The sequence below is a fragment of the Epinephelus lanceolatus genome, chromosome 8 (assembly GCF_041903045.1).
Source record: "Epinephelus lanceolatus isolate andai-2023 chromosome 8, ASM4190304v1, whole genome shotgun sequence".
NCBI classification, from domain to species: Eukaryota; Metazoa; Chordata; class Actinopteri; order Perciformes; family Serranidae; genus Epinephelus; species Epinephelus lanceolatus.
The window spans coordinates 18,905,430-18,926,760 of NC_135741.1; the positions used below are offsets into that span (position 1 = coordinate 18,905,430).

General features: G+C 42.1%; 1 protein-coding gene across 3 annotated transcripts in view; it reads right to left on the minus strand.

Annotated features, from left to right (window-relative positions):
- Positions 1 to 21,331, minus strand: part of nkain4 (sodium/potassium transporting ATPase interacting 4) — a 63,196-nt gene that overhangs the window by 28,746 nt on the left and 13,119 nt on the right. For all 3 annotated transcript variants that reach the window (XM_033630182.2, XM_033630180.2, XM_033630181.2), the window contains exons 2-4: positions 10,886 to 11,023; positions 8,972 to 9,052; positions 322 to 522 (exon numbers count right to left, since the gene is read on the minus strand). In XM_033630182.2, the coding sequence (XP_033486073.1) occupies positions 322 to 522; positions 8,972 to 9,052; positions 10,886 to 11,023 (420 nt within the window). The remainder of the gene's footprint in view (positions 1 to 321; positions 523 to 8,971; positions 9,053 to 10,885; positions 11,024 to 21,331) is intronic.

The window sequence follows — 21,331 nt, forward strand, 5'->3', positions numbered from 1 at the left end:
AACCTGTTCGCAGCTGGCAGGTCTTAGCCTCAGCCAGACAAAACAACAGATCAATTTTTCATTCAGTGACCGGGGCAGAGGAAGGGAGGCTGCAGGAGACAAAATAACAGACCGCTATGGAAGTATATTGAGAAAAGTGCTTAAGGGGAAAACAAAAACATCACCTTCCTTTCTATCACGTTCACCTCTTACATACATGAATCCCACGGCTGCTGGTGTTAAGTATGTAATGTGATGAGTTCCTGTGTGACATGTCCACACATGTATGGATCTACATGTGAACATGTCACTGCGAGAGTCACACTGCCAACTTGTACTTACAGCGACAAGAATCTGCGTGCCGCTATGCACGACCTCAATGTACTGGTAGTCCATGAGGCAGCCCATGACAGTGATGTAGGAGTGGCTCTCTGTGGTGCGGACCCCTGGAGCCTGCGGCATCTCTCTCCTCACGCAGCCGGGCCCGTGTTCACTCCACCAAGAGTGATGGGCAGAGATGTTAAATGTCAGCAGGTCACTGTCCTGAAAGAAGTGAAATAAAAAATATAACTTCTTTGCTTGGACTCTTTTCATTAGTTATGATGTACATTCATTCATTCTTTATGAGGAAACACAAGGATGGATCACAGGTGATGTTGGACAAGAGGCAGGGAGCTCATCTCTGGATACTTGTGACAAATGCTGGATGTTTTTCATAGCTGTTCTCTTTTGCTGCAAGGATTGGTTCATCCAATTACAACCAAGCACCCTATCTTACCACTGGCGCAAAGCGGTACACAGAGTAGTTCAACTGTCATTGCTTGCTTCAGACTGACGCAGCTGTCATTTTCACGGCCAGGGCCCACATTGTGTAAGCAGCAAATGCACTTGTGGGCATCTGTGCGCCCATGGGCATGTAGGTCTTCGGGTGAGGTGTGCTCAGGCCCATTGTTGACCCATTGCTATTTTGAGGCAGCAGAAAGCAATTGCGCCATTGACCAACAAAAACCTGGCACAGTATTTTCCTGCTATTTAAAAGGCGCATTATTCAGAAAGTAAGACATGCCTACATAGGTGGGTTCACCAGATGCATACATTTTGTTTTTACACACACTGCTTGATGTTTTTGGTGAGCAGCGAGCTTTTGTTTTCCCTGTTTCCTGACATAATTTAATTACTTTCAGCACTGTGTGGCCGTTGTGGTGACACAGGAAGCCGAGGACATGCTTAACGCTGCCTCCTCCCATGCCTGCTCCACCTGAGGGAGCCTTGGTGGATTCCTGCTGCTCCCATGTCTACCCACGGGCTTTTACTTTGCACATGAGCAGATCCGTTTCCTCAGCAGAAAACCGCTCACACACCCACAGTGTAAAAAGTGCAGGCACACCTGGCTTTTAAAGGGAACTGGAGATGACGCTCTGTTTGAATTCATGATAGACCCAAAACACACCCATGATTAATTAAAGGAATGAATACGACCCTTTGGCCCCTTGTGCCCAGATTATGTGCTGTTTAACAAGCAAAAGTGGACATGCCAAAATGCACTTGTCCCATGCACTTTAGACCATGTTCTAAAGATAATTTAAATAGGGCCCTAAGAGTCTACAGCCATGCTAGCAACTCAAGGCTGCACTTAGGCACAGTGACACTTTGAGCTAAATGCTAACGTCAGCATTTTAACATGCTAACAGTGACAATGTTAACATGCTAATGCCAAGCAGGCATGATGTTTATCATGTTCGCTATCTTACTTTTGCATGTTAGCATGCTAACATTGTGCCAAGTAGTACTAAACTTAAAGTATAGCTCATGCTGGTAGGAGTGTCATTAACCTTGCAGGTATTTGGTCATAAACCAAGTGTTGGACAAACTGATATTTTGACCTGTTGGCGGAAAAGTTGTCATAATTCATCGGTTGAGCCTGTAAATGTCCATACCAAATTTCCTGGCAATCCATCCAATAGTTGTTGAGATATTTCTCAGTTGCATCAAAGTAGTGGACCTACAAATATTGCCACCAGTCCATGACATGGTGCTAGCATGGATAAAACGCATTTTCTTATTCACAACAAGCTGGATTTTATAGGACAACTCTTCCAGATAATCGTCTTTACAACTTCTGCTGTCAACCCCATACAACCAAGGTGAAGGGAATCCTGTTTGTGTAGCTTAAATCTTTCAAAAATTACATTAAATTCAAACCAGCATTGTGTCTTTCCAGGAACAATGTGTCTGCTTGTGAGGATAATCCACAGACGTCACAGTCAACAGTTTTCTTTGGAACTACTTCCCAGTGAATAAATAATCCCTCTGAAAACTGTTGACAGTGTGTTTGTGGCTTATCCACTGTAACAGGGACATTGTTTCAGGAAGATGTTGCAGTTGAATACTTATAAATGGAGTTTTGTTTTTCGGTGCTGTGAGCACGACTGGGGAAAACTCTCTTCACCTGCACTGTATTGGGATGGAGGCAGAAGTCAGAGACAGAGAACCAGGGCAACCACTGAAGGTGTGCGAATCTAATATTTTTTTCAGAATTTGTGTGAACCAGACTTTTAATATGTGAAACCGAAGACTGACAGTACTTGACATTTTTAAAGCCCATGAGTCACTGGTTACAAGTACATGAACTTTAGTCAGACTAAGCAGACAGACTTTGCGTTCCAGAGCAAAGTTTCACAACTCCTTAAGCTGTACCACATCAGTGCCACAACTTTTAGATCCAGGATTTTATACACGTAGCTCTTGTACACCCTGGCGATGTTCAATTTGCACACAGCCACATGAGCCCACGTGTACAGATGTACAGACGCTCACACCAATCAATACCCCAATACAGCAATCTGACCCTGCATCTGCCCCTCAGTGACAAGACATGCATTATTAACAGCCAAGCAAGTGCTGTCAGGAAACATCTCTGATTCCTATCAACTCCCACTCACACTTACATGTACACATTGATGACACATGTGTATCACTGGTATCAACTTTCTGTCAACAACAGATCTGTGCAGTCAGTGGAAACGACTGCAACAGGAGTCATGAACAATATTAAAATGATGCTACTGTATTATCCCTCTCTTTCCTCACGTTGATTACTCATCATCACCCTCTGTCTCTATTTTCCTTCTCCATCATTCTGTCGTTCTCTCACACAGTCGCAAAAACAAGGGCGGCTGGAGGTCAATAGGTAGGATTCTGAAGACTAATGACTTGACAGATGCCATTGATTGAGACTGCGAGCTAGGGAAACCATCTCTATCCAAGCTGTAGCCTCACTCATGACTGCAGTACGTGAGAATTCGATATTGAGGCTTTTGGCAACTTACTGTCAGGAGCGTTGTTATGCTCCCATGCACCCCAAAGCACAAATCAATGCCTCCATATCATAGATTCAAGGTTAGTCTACTGATACTGCTCAAACTATTTTCTTTAACAAAAGTCGATAGATATTTGGAGACAATCCTATTACTGGAATCACTCGAGACACGAGGCTTTCTATAAAGCTAAACATCAAATGATTAGAATCTTATTTTTCATGATTTATTGTTTCTGAAATACAGGGAAGAGAGTTTATGTTAGCGTGATCACATTTGGGAGCGAACCCAAGTGGCTAACTGGCTGTTGTAGACTCTTCTGATGAGAGTCTCATATTTACTTAGATTTCATAAAGGTGTGCATGCACTGTGGCTGCATATTGATTCAGGAGGTAGGGTGACGTGCACGTCTAAAATGAAGTCTGCAGTCACTGTGTGAGAATTGAGAGAGAGAGAGAGAGGAAAGGTGGGGACTACATCCACACTCAGGTAGATGAATCTGAAAATGTACATATGAATACATCCTGTATTCATGTTATTGTTTTTAGGTTGTTTTTTAAAAATGCCAAACAGCTACATTTCTTTTTTCTCTTCCTCTCTAAAGCCTCTTTAACACATGCGCTGCAACCCTGAATTCATCTAGACATTACCGAGAGGAGCTGTATGTGAGACAGCAAATGTCCAAATCAGTTGGACTGGACATTAAACAGACTCTACCCTGCCAGCTCCCTAGTACAAAGCCAGTATAATGTCCCATTGAGCCCATGTGTGAACAGAGCAGGTCATTGGGGCCATTTACATAAAGATGGCGACAAAACTGCCTAACCAGAGAGATGAGAGAGACAAGGCTTGAGAACTTCTGTCAGGCTGACGCTGCAATCATTAGAAAATTCAAAGAATGGCAAGAGACTCTGTTGTTCCTGACCAAATTACAAACCAGCTATGTAAACAAAACACTAAAATTTCTGCAGTGTCCTTTTTACGTCATGTCCTGCCTTCTGCATACTCTATCCAGGGACCACTCATCGCCCTAACCAAACGAATTAGTCTGACACACACAATCTCCTATTGTGTGCTACATGTAGGGGAGGGAAACTTTGTACAATGCCTGGACGCGACTCTCCCGACACTGTCCAGAGTCTGTATGAGAAAACAGTCTGTGTCAACAATAAAACAAAAGCCTTGTTTCCACCGAGCAGCACTGTACGGTACATTTCAGTTCGATACACTTTTCTCCCGTTTCCACTGTGAAAAGTTGTGGATGGTACCAATGGAAACATTCCATACCGTTCCCAGTTTTGGTCCCCTCTCTCTTGGGGTACCTAGCAAACAGATCTGCTACTTAAAGGTGGAGCAGCAGTGTGTTCATTAGTCAATAGCAGTCACTCTGCTCAGGGCTGAGTTGTGGCTGGTTTTGAGGCTCATGTAATCACTGTTCATACCGTGGAGAGTTTTATTAGTAGACTGTAACTATAAAATGAAAGGATGTTTTGCTGCCATTCTCAGCAGCTGTAGTCTGAGAAAAGTGCTCTGGCAACACTAAACCCCTGAGCTTGCCTGAGAAGGACTAAATGCACAGAGCCGCTATTTTTAAATATCCCATGGAGAGAGACTCTCACTGCAGCCTGTCTTATAAACGATAGAGTAGGTGCTGACTTCCCTCTGTGTCACCGGTGATGAGGAAATACCGTGAGTGCTGGACGGAGCAGTGAGTGACAACAACCTCGCCCACATTTAAGAGAACTGTTTGTGGTGGAAACGCTAGGGTCTAGGTACCATGTCTGAAGGGTTAATTTTGGTTCCAAAGGTACCATACTGAAAGTGTTTGGTGGAAACAGGGTTTAGTATTCCAGGTTTGAAAAGGTAACATATTATGTTTCTCAGTAAGCATTTGTAAAAAATGATTAACAATCATTCATATTTTAAAGTGTCATTTAGAAGCATATTGACACGTCCATGGTATTATCTGGCATCATTCAGACCCCAGGATCACTGTTAAGCACTTTCAAAGGATGGGTTTCACACAGCACCAAAACAGGTTCCCCTATAAGCCAAAGAACCACTTTTGGGTATTGGTGAGTACCATTTTTGTTAAGAGTGTATGTAGGTAAAAACACAAATTAGTTGCACACATACACATCATTTTCTGTTTCTGGTATCGGACAACAATCAGGCATAAAACTGAGATTTGATTTTATCTGATTCTGGCTCCCAGATCCCTTCTCACAAAATTGTCTGACAAAGTAAACATCAATACATGTTATTGATAACTGTATCGTGTAATCCACTCTATTGGCAATCTATGTGATCAATCACAGAGATAGAGGCAGTGCAGGCATATGCAATGAATCCACAATAGACAGATATTTCATCACTCAGGAGCAGCACTGGGGTTTTAAAGTATTTAATCAAGACAAACTGATTGTGAATCCTTTCATATCTGATCAGATCAATTTAGTTTGGGCTTTAATCAATCATGGATAACAGAAGTTATACTGATACATAGTCTACAGCCATCTGTAGGTCCGTCTAATAGTTGTTTGGACCAAAGTAATGAATTGACAGTCTGGCAAGCTTGGCTCAAAAGCTGAACATATAAAAATCAATTCCTGCCAGACAGATAACAAGTTTGCTTTTTAGTTAATTGACTACATGTTTAGTTTATAGATCTTTGCTGCTATAAGATAAGAGGAAATGATTTTATTAGTGGTTTGTTAGAATCAGAGTTTAAAAAATTAGCATTTTTATTTACTGGAAAACATTTTGAAACGCTCAGTGAAGGAGTGTGAAAGAAGCATTTTCAAATTCAGACAGCTTAGTGCGGACATGTTCAAAGTCTCTGTGTCTGAGGTCACTGTGTGCAGTGTGGGAGAGAATGAATAAAAGGACACGTGGCGAATGACCACGGAGGGTTTAAAACAGAGGTGTGTGTAGAGTAGCGGGGGTCTGTCTCTCAGTCTGTCCTGCACCATGGGGGAGGGGATAAGGGATCAATAAGAGGTGACAGAGCATGTGGCATATGACTCTGACAACCTGCCCCCTCACTCTTGAGGGCCTTGTCACGAATACACACACCACTCACACACATATATAAACACACCCTCCAGAACAGTCCCATCAACATCAGTCAAGGCTAGCTGAACAGAATTAGCTGACTCGATTTTATAATAAAATATGTTGGGGACCTCTCAGAGAGTTGCGTGCCAAGTTTGGTCGTGTAAGTGTGCATGGGGTGATAGTGTGTGTGGGTGTGTGTGGGTGTGTGTGTGTGTGCGCGCTCCATTAGCCAGCTCTCCTCCTGGACACCATATGCAGAGCTGGAAGCCCAGGCTGGCTCCATCTGTCGGGTTAATGCCTAGCCTCAGCCCCAAGCAGCTGGCCCCTACAAGCCTCATTATTCTAGCAGGAACCATGCAGGAAAACACACAACAAACACACGTAGCAGACACACATAGACATGTGCGGTGAGAGACAGACACACTCGATGGAGCCATGGTCTATCACACAATGACAAAGTCGCCAGAGCTTGGGAAGGTGTTTCTGAAATTCATTTTGGCTGACTGAACTGGTGCGAGATGAACGTTGCCTACATGAATTCATTATTCTCAATGGTCAGGCGGGCAATTGGGCAAGATACCCATCAATAGCTCGGAGAGGACAGGAGGGAGGCGGAGAGGAGAGGAGAGAGAGGAATACACTGAAATGAAAAAGGCAAGATATGGAACTTGGAAAATATGCAGAATAAATTAAAAAAGATCAAAGGAGCAGTGAGGCGAGTGGTGAAAAAAGGAGAAGACAAGATGTCAGGAGGAGGGAGGGTGGATGCATTTACAGGTTGAGAGGTGACCACCCAACACTTCTCTTTGTCTGAATAAATTCGCATCTAATCTGCACTCAGGAACCACAGGGGTGCCCCAGAGATTTAAAAGAGTCTATGTGCGTGCTGGCTTTGGGGGGAGAGATTTTTACAGATTATTTACCTATTAAACTGCGAGCTTCCACTTGAAACTCACCAGGGGAGGTGACTGTCCCGCTGTCAGTAGAAACACCACACAAACAATTTAAAGGAACACAGACATTCTTCAAGGCCAAATTATACATCTCCGTTGAGCAGCCGTGGGTGTGTATGGCGCAGATTGCTAAAGCGTAGGGAGTGATTTATAGTTAGGTGAAGGATTCATACTAGATGGCTGTGTCATGCGTTCATTATATACCACAAGTAATCACATTTACTTGGGCTGCATTTGTTAATCACACCAAGACGTTCAGGCTTGACACAGGCAAAAGCACCTGGTGGCAGTGCATCATATCTAACTGTAGCTTAAAATATATATGCCGATTAAGCTAAAGGAAGCATTTTAATTAATATTTTATATTTAGTAACAACAATTCTTATTGGAACAGCCAAGCTTGGTGTGATAAAACACATTGGCACAAGGTCAGAATTACAGCTGAATCATTTTCAGGAGAAAAAAAAAACCCCACAGGCTTTTTCTTGGTAAAGACAAGAGCGCTTTGTTGTGTGGTTCTCCCCGAGGGTATAGACACTGCCCTCACCTGTTTGCTTGTAGTCAGTTTAACCCCTGGTAAGCTGTTTTACCTGTAAGAATTAGCTCAGCTGTTGGCAAGTAGCAACTACAGTAAGTATTGTTGCTATGGATATGGACTTATTACTTTTATGATGTTCACTGATTTATGAGAGTGGTAAAACTGTACTGTTATAGTCTAATCTGCTGGGTGATTTATGTGTTGTGCTCTTTAGCACCGCTGCCATTACTGTAGTGGTGAAGCCAAACTGAACACATTTTCACTGACAGTGGAAGCAGAGATGTTTGGGGCGATCACCATCAGCGGTTAGGACATGTTCCCACCAGTTAATAAAGTTAATTAACACCAGTGTAACCGATTACACTGAAAATTTTTGCAATAAAAGGTGTTTATCGATATATTTGTAGAGTGCTTACTCTGATCTTTAACTTTGAATCTTAAGATATTCCTCCTACTTTGAACAAACCGGGACAACATTTGGTGTGGCTGCTTTTCTTTTTAATAAACGTGCTAAACTTTTTTTTGTGGGCTGAGGCTCAGACTCAGCAGCTGCCTCCTCATCTTTATCTCCTCTTCTCTCAAGTGCTGAGGTTGCACTCTCTGCATGAGGATGACTGCTTATTCCTCTATCATCCTCTTGGTCTCCTCTACAGTCAGGTCATAGTCACCCCTGTAGCGCAGGTCAGTGAATGCTGCCTTGTGCATAAAGTCCTGGCTTGCATCTGGCAAAGCTATGTGCTGTGACTCTACTTCTGCTGCTTTACGGAGCAGACACTTTCAGTTTATCATAGCAGCATCTGTCTTCCGACTTTTTACTGATCACACTTGATGAATGAATGTAGAAGTAATCCACTCCAGTAATGGCAGCTTGTTTAATTCTGCATGGATAAGTCTTAAGGTTTTTAACAGAAAGAAGCACTTTACGCAGCCATGGCATAAGTATCCATCGGCTATGACGAACATGTCTAAAAGACACCTACAGTGTCTATCCCACCAGCCTGCAACCGTGACCTCAGAAAGAAAAGAACATTTATCACAGAACACACAAAGCCACCCGCCTTTAGCTGACAGATGCACAATGAAAGATTCGGAGAAAACAGCAGACTTAAAAAATTAGAAAGTCTCACCTTGGACAGGCCTCCTACGTCCAGGTAGAAACAGATGATGAAGACGTTCCAGGCCACCCACAGAGCGGCCCATACTGTATACTGGAGAGGGCAAAGACACAGACAGATTGGCTCCATGGAAACGAGATGAACTGAACAGAGCAGGACGTGACAGCCACTGAATAAAATGGCAGATTGAGTTAATGAGATCCTAAACAAAGTCAAGTCAGTGGACAGTGTCCTCCCATACACACACATTCTCACATACACATGCGTCAACACACACACCATGCTCTACACATCGAAACACTATGCACAGAAATTGTATTGGGCACCATTCACATTTTAACAGATACCAATGGCAATGATACCTATTTCCAGTACTCTACTTCCTCTGTATTAACGAAAATCTAATTTTTCAACAAGCTGCAGAGGTGACATGGTAGCCTAATAAACAATTCTGCTCCTGTGCTCTGTTTCTAATCACAGATAGAGTTAATCGTCTGTCTCTGTCTGCTTGTGTGTACATGTGTGTCTGCTTGTCTAGCAGGGATATTAAGCTATTATCAAAATAATAAAGAAAAGAAAATAAACCAGACGCCAAAACTATTGCGGCAGACTGGCGCTGCCACAATAGTTTTGGCTCACTGGAAAGCTGACGGAGTGGCCGTGGAGCTCTTTGTGCTTCAGGGCGCTTCTGCCTCCTGTCTAAAGTTGAACCCGCCAGCTCCGCGAAGCTTCGTTCCCAGCCTTGGAGCTCCGTGGCTGGCTTCCAGGCTTTGCGGCATTTCCACCTCTTGTCTAAACCTGGCGCTCTCAGGTACAAAAATTTGGCACAGATGGATTTGACGTGAATCAGTGCTCGGCAGTACCTACAAAATGCGGTCAGTTCCCATAAGAGCACAGAGTTTGGTACTCAACCTAACACACAAGTAAATGTTTTTTTAAAGGTGCCAGTAAGTTCAGCAGGTTTATTTGAGCCCTGAGGGAGATACACGCTTTTTAACTGCTGAGGCTGAATGAAGTTCAGGACTTATAAAATTGTACAGTCAGACAGCCAACTGTTGACAGACACAGAGTGGTATTCACTGACAGAGAAAGAGAGTCATCATTGTGACGGTTGTGAAATCCTCTGACTCACAGTAAATCGTGTGCTTAAAATGTCAGAGGTGTCAGAGGAAGAGTGGAGGGCAAGAGCAGCACCTTGGTAAAAACATACACATTGAATCATGAAACCCCTTAGCTTGCTCTCTCCCATTTTCCACTTGACATGAGACAATAGCTCCACTTTCCCTCCTTCCTGTCCTCCCTTCGATTCCCGCTTCCTCCTTTTCTTTGTCTTTTCCTGTGTGGCTCTCATTGATCCTTCTACATCTCCCCCGTCTCTCTTTATTTACTCTCTTTTCCTCGTATCTCTTTTCCTGTCATTAACATCACCATCTGTGCTCCCACTAATGCTGCCGAAAATACGCTTTTAATGCCTGCGATGAACGTTACGGTTTAAAATATAAACTGAAGTGCATAAAAGCACATTTATGGAGCTTCATAGTGGCACTCTCTAACAAAAGGAGTAAAATAACAGGCAGCACATGCTTTGCACTGTGTTTCAAAGAATGACCTTCTCTGTCCAGAAACTCGACGCTGAGTATAAATCTGATGAGCTCCTTAGTACCCCCCAACACACCCACCCCCTCCTTTAATTAGCCCTAATTACCATGGGATTAGAGTGATTTAAGGGTGTTGCACAATGCTCAAGAGAGTGCAGCACACTTCGCAATTAAAGAGAAAAGGCAACAACATGTCCAATCAAATGCAGGCAGAGGACTAATGCACAGTGAAGTGACACTGCTTAACAAAAACCGTGAGGAATGGGATTATGTGGCAGGCTGTACAGTGTTTAACATGAGCTACTACTCTTTAGATATACATACTCACCACCACAATGTAGCGCGGCCGGTACTGGATGGTGCCAAAGAGGCCGAGGATGACGATGATGATGTGGAAGAAGTTGGCGAGAATAGGGGCCCATTGGTAACCCAGGAAGTCAAAGACCTGTCTTTCTAAAGCCAACACCTAAAGGGCGAGAGAAAAGAAAGAAAGAGATCAGGTCGGGTTAACATGTTCTGGAAGCAAATCGCCTCTCCTGCTGTGACAGTGAACCGCAAGGGTCGTTTTTGGGTTGCCAATGCCGCACAGTCCATGAAATAACCTCTAGAAAAAAATTGGCCACATACACAACTTGGTCATATACTGCTCATGGTTTATTGAGGACAATATCTATTCACCTCACGGCAATCGGCCAACAATCCTACATCAAGCGAGCAGACATGAACAGCTTGAGTGTTCAGCCTCCGACTGTGGGAGCGCCAGAGGTGAAGCCTGGAAGTTTTGTAAAATAAACAATGACAGATTTATCGATTCAAACCCTGCTGAGCTAAAGAGGCACTCACTATTTCCAACCTTCTTGCCAATGGCCTCCAGGATTGAGAATGCTCTGGGAACTTTATGGGAGGTGAGGGGCCTTCCTTAATAATACTACTGCAGTGAGCTTAGGTGCTTATTGAAATATGTGCTCGCAAACAACGTGTGTAGATGCACATACCCAAGCAAAGTTAAACCCTCCACAATGAAAAGACAGAAAAGATTCCACAGTTTTCCCAATGCAGGCTCACCCTTTCTGCTCCTCTCTTACTTCAACAGTTGTTTCCAATTCTTTTTACATTCAGTACATTTCCATGCACATTAAAATTCCAATATTATTCCGAATATGACAGTATTCTGCATTTGATAGCCATGAAAATAGCATATTCTGAATTAGGCCTTATTCTAAATGAAGAATTTTCCGATTAAGACATGGGATATACTGGCATTATTTTGATGTATACAGCACGTTAGGAATATGCGTCTCAGTTGGCTTTCTACTGTAGTTTGCAACAAACGGTATCTTGCCTGTTTGTGATCAAGTCTGTGCTTTAACATAGATATACTGTACACAAACCAACTCGCCAATAGATTGCAAGGAGGGCTGGGTGATGTAACGACTATGTACGATACATCGATATATTTTCAAGCAAGCTATGAATCAAGACAACACTGTTTATATCGATATAGGGTCAAGTTGCATTACATAACGCATACCATTGTGCATCTCTCCTTTCACTCTCTGGACATCTCCACCCCACTCATTTACTCACAGGTTCTCCATCAACACTAAGAGAGACACGGTGCTGCTACTCTGTTTAAAAAACTCAGGGACAACACAGACATTTCATATACAAGATGTATGTAACGCAGACAAAGAGTCTCTCGCTGCTTCCCTCCCTCGGCCTCTCTATTGATGTTCTATGCATAAATAAGATTAACAGCCTTAATACATGAAAATATCTAAATGATTTTCCAGCACTAGATTCATTTGAAAGGCCAACAGATGGAAAAACACTTTTTAAACTCTGCCCACAAAGATTTTTTAATTGCTCCAAACTACAATGGATTTAGACCTACTTGATAGTTTTATACTCATGTTATAGTTTTGTGTCCTGTGCTGCAAACCTTTAAACCTCTGTAGCTCCAGTGCTATGTGTAAAAACGTTAATGTAGGTGCTATTTATTTTATGTAATTTTTCATTTATATGTTGTGCAGCTGCATATTTTCAAACAGGAAAACATCCCTTTCTTTGCATTTTATTTTGATTACAGTCTGTTTTATAAAAGTGCTTGTGACAACTCAAATGTGGCTTTGGCTTGCAACTGAAAACATGCAGCCCATTTCGTAGAAAATACCGAGATATATAGCATGTATCGCCAGTCAGCCTGTAAATATAGAGAGATTAATTTTTGTCCATATCGCCGAGCCCTACTTGCAATGCTGGTGTAGAGATGTGTTCTTCTTCTTTTTTTCTTACTGCCCTTTATGCCGGCTGGCATGTAGGGCAGCAACAAAGGATCTCCACTCCTGTCTGTTCTGGGCCAGTGTCTTATATGTAGAGATGTATGAACAAAAGAAAAGCCTACATTTTTGGTCTGAAGGAGAAACGCATCTACTTTAAAAACATTACAGAACACTTGGATATTAACAGGTTTTTTGGATCTGCACAAATATCTCAACACCAACCTTTTCAATAAGGTCGTTGAAGCAATGAAAGAAGGAGGCTGTTTTGGTATGGACCAACAAGTCTGCCACTGGTCGAAAACGTTGAAAAAATCCTGGTACAAGCGGCAGTCGTTCCACTTTTCCATATTTTGACGTGATAAATGACATTACTCAGAGTATGCACCGCTACATGAACACGAGATTGTTAGTGGAATATTCATTTTCATTAACCATGTAAACAGCTTAGTAGGAATATTGTTTTTTTTTCTTGGAATAAGGGCAAAAAACGGAATATTTTGGACATAAAACATAGCCATTGATTTATTTGTGATGTCCTTTTTTTCATTCTTGATCTCTCTACCTGAGCTCTTTGTGTGCAACATTTTGTACAACAACAAAAAAAACAAAACAAACAAAGCAATTTGAAGCTTTAAGACTGTGAGTCCCTATTTGCATCAACTCAATTAGCATGCCATTTGGGGGAGAAGTACAGGGAGGGGTATGTGTGAACCATTTAATTAGAATTCCATCGCCAATCCAATTCTATTCCCTGTGTGTGTGTGCGCGGGTGCATGTGTGTTTGTGCGTCTTGGGCAACGATGTGTTTCCTTGTGTGTCGACATGTCATTTCCAGCCAAGCGCTTGAAGATGGATGAGGGAGGGAGGAATCTCGTCTCTGCCGCAATGATAGGAACGCACCATCGAGCACATTCACGCAAACACACATACGTATCACACACACTCGATACACAGCCGTGGCTGCTCTTCCTAATGTAATGGAAATGTTACCAGCAACCCGATGAGACATTGTGACAGGCAGGGGAGGGAGATGATCAAATGCTGAGTGATAATTAAAAATGAACACGCCTTCGCACAGAGGGCGAGGGCAATAACTCCACAGACAGGGTGTGAAGCGGCAGAGGTCGTGGTGAGTGAACTGCGACCTGCAACGAGCATTATCATACCAAAGTCAAGGAATAACTCAGCGAGTCGCAGATAAAGCCTCCGCTCTAATGGAAGGAGGAGAAAAAAAGAGAACGAATGATGCCTGAGAAACAAAATTGTGATGGATGGGGAGAATGTTTTGAAGAAAAAAAAAATAGATGGCACAAAAACAGATAAATGGCAAGATGAGAGAAAATGCAAAGAAAATCACAAATGACATATGCCTACGTAGAAAGACTGAGCTCCCTCCCTCCTAATAACCTCTCTATATCCCCAGGATAGAGGGGCTGAGGAAAATGAATAAAGTCAAAAGAGTCATACATCTTCTGGTCAGCTCTGGGTCATGGTAAGAGAGCTCAATAAAACTTGTGCGGGAGGACATCAGCAAAGATGAGGTGCTGTTAAATATGTTGGGGAGCTCACAGGATTGACCCTTATGAATTGACAAACTTGTGGAGTTATAAATCAGCTTTGGCTTTTTGGACGTACGCCTGGACAAACATCAGAGGTAGCATTATATGAAGACACATGACATGAGGCGTAATGTTAATGAGAATCAAATCTCAAATCTCGATCCGACTGAATTCAAAGGACAAATGTGTGAGAAAGGCGATTTTACACCGGATCAATGATACTAATTAGCACATTTTCAGCTGATTAGAGGAAGACATTATTCATTAGGTAGGTCACCATCTGCAACCCTGACATAAGGACAACTACAAACCTAAAGCTGCAACAGTTCAAAGAAACGCAAATGATAAAAGAAGTCTAAAGGTGCCAGTATGCTTTATCAAAACCCTTGAACCCACACTTTACTGTGTGCAACAATGTCTGTAACATAATTAAAAGTAATACGCAGAAATATATGATGAAAGAGAGTTTATCAATACAAATACAAATATGGAGTCAAAGCTTTTCTATTCAGTTGTTATCCAAAAGAACAGAACATAAGTAATAAAAGAATATTAGACTCTTGTGGAAATATGAAAAGACAAAGCATGTGCATAAATGGTTAAAAGAACGGTCTACTTGCTGCTGGACAGAAAGCTATTACAAAGAACTGGATGAAGACGGACGCTCCAAAACACAAAACAATGGCTGACCATCATAGGCGATATTCAATTGATGGAGAATCTTACATACAGGATACGGATGATTGAAGTAGAATTTGAAAAAGACTGGGAAAAATGATTAAACTATAAAACAAAAAGACAACAATATAGACAATAACGCTGTCTAGGAACAACTTGGGCTTGTTTATTTATGTTCTCAGAGTTTTTCATTATGTGTTAAAAGTCAAGTATTTTCTGCTGAAAATCCTTCAGATTTTCCGGGAAACAACTCCAAAAAGCAATGAAGAAAAGGGAGGAAAGAAAATACAAACCAAAGAACAAGGTGAAACACAACCATGACAATTTTAATTATTAAAAACTGTGCTTGATTTCTATATACCCTTATTTGTGACATCCTGGAGGAGAGTGGGTTGTTCAGGAACTCAGACCTAACCAGTTTTTACCTTTACTTGAAACATGCTACTGGAGTTTTGGTTTCAATATTCGTTGACTGAGGACTTTCAAAGAGAAAATACAGCAGATGCGGCTGAACAAAGAATTTGGAAATGTTATGATGGATTAGATGGGATCTGTTTTTACGTGAGAATGTACTGTATTCTGTGGACAAATCAATAAAAAAGATGAGTGGGAAAAAAAGAACGGTCTACATGTACAGTACAGGCCAAAAGTTTGGACACACCTTCTCATTCAATGCGTTTTCTTTATTTTCATGACTATTTACATTGTAGATTCTCACTGAAGGCATCAAAACTATGAATGAACACGTGGAGTTATGTACTTAACAAAAAAAGGTGAAATAACTGAAAACATGTTTTATATTCTAGTTTCTTCAAAATAGCCACCCTTTGCTCTGATTACTGCTTTGCACACTCTTGGCATTCTCTCCATGAGCTTCAAGAGGTAGTCACCTGAAATGGTTTTCCAACAGTCTTGAAGGAGTTCCCAGAGGTGTTTAGCACTTGTTGGCCCCTTTGCCTTCACTCTGCGGTCCAGCTCACCCCAAACCATCTCGATTGGGTTCAGGTCCGGTGACTGTGGAGGCCAGGTCATCTGCCGCAGCACTCCATCACTCTCCTTCTTGGTCAAATAGCCCTTACACAGCCTGGAGGTGTGTTTGGGGTCATTGTCCTGTTGAAAAATAAATGATCGTCCAACTAAACGCAAACCGGATGGGATGGCATGTCGCTGCAGGATGCTGTGGTAGCCATGCTGGTTCAGTGTGCCTTCAATTTTGAATAAATCCCCAACAGTGTCACCAGCAAAACACCCCCACACCATCACACCTCCTCCTCCATGCTTCACAGTGGGAACCAGGCATGTGGAATCCATCCGTTCACCTTTTCTGCGTCTCACAAAGACACGGCGGTTGGAACCAAAGATCTCAAATTTGGACTCATCAGACCAAAGCACAGATTTCCACTGGTCTAATGTCCATTCCTTGTGTTTCTTGGCCCAAACAAATCTCTTCTGCTTGTTGCCTCTCCTTAGCAGTGGTTTCCTAGCAGCTATTTGACCATGAAGGCCTGATTCGCGCAGTCTCCTCTTAACAGATGTTCTAGAGATGGGTCTGCTGCTAGAACTCTGTGTGGCATTCATCTGGTCTCTGATCTGAGCTGCTGTTAACTTGCGATTTCTGAGGCTGGTGACTCGGATGAACTTATCCTCAGAAGCAGAGGTGACTCTTGGTCTTCCTTTCCTGGGTCGGTCCTCATGTGTGCCAGTTTCGTTGCAGCGCTTGATGGTTTTTGCGACTCCACTTGGGGACACATTTAAAGTTTTTGCAATTTTCCGGACTGACTGACCTTCATTTCTTAAAGTAATGATGGCCACTCGTTTTTCTTTAGTTAGCTGATTGGTTCTTGCCATAATATGAATTTTAACAGTTGTCCAATAGGGCTGTCGGCTGTGTATTAACCTGACTTCTGCACAACACAACTGATGGTCCCAACCCCATTGATAAAGCAAGAAATTCCACTAATTAACCCTGATAAGGCACACCTGTGAAGTGGAAACCATTTCAGGTGACTACCTCTTGAAGCTCATGGAGAGAATGCCAAGAGTGTGCAAAGCAGTAATCAGAGCAAAGGGTGGCTATTTTGAAGAAACTAGAATATAAAACATGTTTTCAGTTATTTCACCTTTTTTTGTTAAGTACATAACTCCACGTGTTCATTCATAGTTTTGATGCCTTCAGTGAGAATCTACATTGTAAATAGTCATGAAAATAAAGAAAACGCATTGAATGAGAAGGTGTGTCCAAACTTTTGGCCTGTACTGTATATCCTTACAAATAAAAAGCTATTTACCTAGGGAAAAGAAAAAATATTTTAAAAATATGAGGTCCTAATATTAATTATCTTAAACACTTAAAAAGTATAATGGGTAAGCTGAGTAAATTTTAGATGACTAATATGTTCCTCTGCATGATGGAAGTCTTGCATGCCTCGCTTCTTGTTGAGTGTTTCTTGGGGTGAAATTGGACACTGGTGATTTGTAATTGTCTTTTTAATTTATTTTCTATTTCTCTTACATATGTTTGTGTATTGATATAGTTATGTGTCATTTATGTTTCTTGAAAATCTGATGAAGTGTCTGTATATTTGACCTGAGTTCATTTTTTAAGTCAAGGTTTGTCAAATTGTGGTTCCCACCACACAATATCAGACAGAAGATAGAATGCATTTTATCTTTTCATATTGAAGATGGTGCAGCTGAGCTCTCAGAATGTCCCCTGGTAATCCTGGTGGAAAAAAGAAAAGATCCAGGCTCTGCAAAATCTGTTAAACAGCTTTTATTCTATTTGGCTGGATGAATGCAAATAGCCTCTGGGTTTTATCTGGGTATACTTGGTACCATTTCTATTTCTCATTGCAATAATGAAAAGCCTAAAAGAATACAGACATCTTAATTTGTGGAGAAGATTACTTACACCTTTAATTCAACTCATCAGCAAAATAAAATTTGATTTAAGTATTTATATTAACTGTTATGGCCCTGACGAACCAAGCTGACGGTCAACTGTCGGTCAACGTCGGGACGTCGGTGAGTGTTTGTCGTCCTAATTTTTGTGGTGAGTCCCACACCATGGACACTAGTTGGCCCTTGTCTTCTGTTTTTTGACTGATTCAGCATATTAAGAGACGGCAGAGCCTATCAATGTGATTGGCAGTTCAACTCAGTGCACGAAAGGAGAAATGAAAGTGAGGAAAGTAACCAAATGACTTAAGTCAAGAGGATGTGAGATTGAAACAAACAATTTTTTTTAGCCACTGAGCTCTTTAGCAGAAACTGTAAATGTTCATGTTATTGTTCGCTAACGCACGTTAAATATCCTTTATTCTTTCAACACTGGTTTGTGTTGTAAATGTGCTAACTGGCTAACTAGCATTTTGAATAAGTCCTGTCAGTCTTCCGCTTTCCTTTTTAGACAAATACAGACTACCACAGCCTGCAGGTATGGAGAGTCATTTCGTCTCAAGCAGACGCAGAACGTACATGCTAGTTGGCTATTGGTTGTAGTCTTTGCAATGTGTTCAAGTGAAACTTTTTGGCCGAGACACAGGCAACATGAGGCAATGCAACAATTGGCCTTCTTCGCCACTAGTTCTTTGATACATTCACAGAAACACACACCATGCCCTCTGCACACATGCATTCCTACATGGACTACTGCCCCAGTACAGGGCCACGGTCATGCTAATGAGCATAAACCTTCATCCATCCAACGCACATACTTTAGATCCCTTTATTTATTCATTACACGTGGCCATGGACCCTTTCCCTGAAATATTTCCACCACTCATTGAATTAAAGAAGTGTATAGGCATGAGGGACATGCGTGTACGTGTGTGTATGCTCTTCTGAGATGCTGTAGTAAGCCTATCACGTTCGCTGCTAACTCAATAATACGCCGAGATGACAACAATCAATCAAGTATAGAAAGGCCTCTGCCCGCACACACGCACACACGCACACACACATGCACACACATCACACAAACCCATATGGCACAATTAGCCCACAATTCATAGGAAGCAGGTTACTGGAGAGTGGGGTAGAATTTGATCAAAAGATACCAACGCTCTTCCAGTAATAGTGAGCCAGCTACATAACGGCCCGTAAAAGCCTCCCACCGACCTCCTGCGAGCGCAAATGACTCCCTCTAGGGTGACGGAATCTCTTAGTGTGTATTTTGGTTTTGGGTGTGTATATGTGGAGAAGCTTGTTGCCCACATATACCACTCCTCCTACCATAAATACTGAGCAATTAGGGGGTGGGTACGACAGCAGGATGCAACAAGCCCCTCTCTCACCTCCACTACTGCCCATTGTCTGTTTGCTCTTTTCACCTTTTTTTTCATCTCTCTATTCCTAGCTCTCTGAAACCATCAATTATCCCCTCCTTCAGTCACATGATACCAGATTACTGACAAGGATCGTAGACCTCAATCCTGCTGCTTCTGTCAGATGATGTTAGCTTGTGTATACTCCTCTCAGTTTCTACTGGCTGAGAAGTGAAGAACACACAAATGGACGCAGCTTTACACTTTAATCCCTCCTTTCCTCAACACCCAAAGTGAGAACATCAAAGTCCCAAAACATTTCAATCATCGCCACCTTTTTTAACATGCCGTGGGAAGCGAGCCACACATAAAAGAGTGATGAGAGGATCAGAGTGAACGTGTCTGAGAGGGAAAACATGTTTGATCCGCATCATTTGATAGCTAATTAAGATGTGCATGTGTGCTCAAGATAAGTGGCTGAAATGCATGAAAAACAGTTTGCTTTGCGTAAGCATCAAACCGGGATTTCAAGTAGAGACCAAAACATGTGTCAGGGTGGCCCTGACAGTTGTTTATGATGAATAACTCAACTGTGTTTGTCACAAGTTAGTGATATGCCTTGGTAGGACACACTTCCGCTGAGGTGTTAGAACCTGATGACACTCCCCCAGAGCAAAAGGACGGAGTCGACTGGTGACCCTCTCATTTTTACAGCTCTCCACCTTAGCCTCCAGATAGTATAAATCACATCAGTGTTTCTCTTTCTGTGCATGTCCTCTGTGAAGTGTCCTCTGATAACATGTTACAGAATGTGTCATCAGGATCTGTGGCTTTAAAGGAGGTCTGTGTGTGTATGTGCGTGTGTCTGTGTGTGTGTCCTTTCTGTATGACTTCAGGCTGCATGAGTCAGTCACCTCTATGTTCAAGCATATAACTCTGACTCACACAGTCAGGCAGAGGGACAGCATTGAGGAGAAGATGTGAGGGGTGAATTAGAGTTAATGATGACTACCACCATGTTATCTCCTGTTTTTTATCTCAATGGATTCGCTAATGGGTAGTTTTTACTTACACATACAAGCAGGCATTAGCCAGTGAGGCCGAGCCTGATAAAAGATAAGATTCAGAGGGGTAATTTGCATCCAATAACCAAATTACCAGATCTGTTTCATGTGTGTTTCGCACTCTAACTGGCAAACATACTTTACCGCCTGCTGAGAGTCACTGGGAGTGACTGCAAGGGCAAAGCAAGGCACATTATAAAAAGCCAGCCAGACTCATGATTAATGGTGTGGCTCTTTTACGGTCTTTCTCTTCATATAGTTTTGACACAGAATTGTTGTTTTGATTTCCCTCACGAATATGGAAATTACCTCGCAGTAACTCTGCTTCTGTGAGTGCTTATGTAGCACTGTAAATCAGTAGTTCCCAATTTGGCTGTTGAGATCCCCCCAGGGAACACAACAAAAGTCTGAGGGGTCGGCAGATGGTTAACAGGATAGAAAATCAAAAAAACATCGCTGCTACACAAAATCTTTTAAAATTTTTTTTACTCTCTGCTTTGCATTCTTCTTGTAATTAACTTGATAAATGTACCTCTTCAGGGCTTAAGAAAGAATCCAGATAAAGCAAAGAGAGGAGGAACAGTGGAGGAGAGATTCATCCTCTGGATGAACTGGTAAAAATCTGAAGAAATATTAGAGGTCTTCACGGGTTCACTCGCTCTTGGAACTGAGACCTGACCTGAGGTCAGAGTCATACAGGATCCAAATTATACTCTAATCAGGTCAGTGAGGGTCTTGTTTTACTGCCATGGCTCCTGGGTCTAATACGTGAGTGGACCCGAATGGATCAGTGTGTTCTCAGTATCAGTTCTGAACACGTGGAACATGATAATAATCTGCATGAGCAAATATCTCAGGCCTTTTTTACTGGCTCGTGTAAAAGATTCATGCTATTAAATTGTTAAATTTTAAATTGTTTAAAAAAT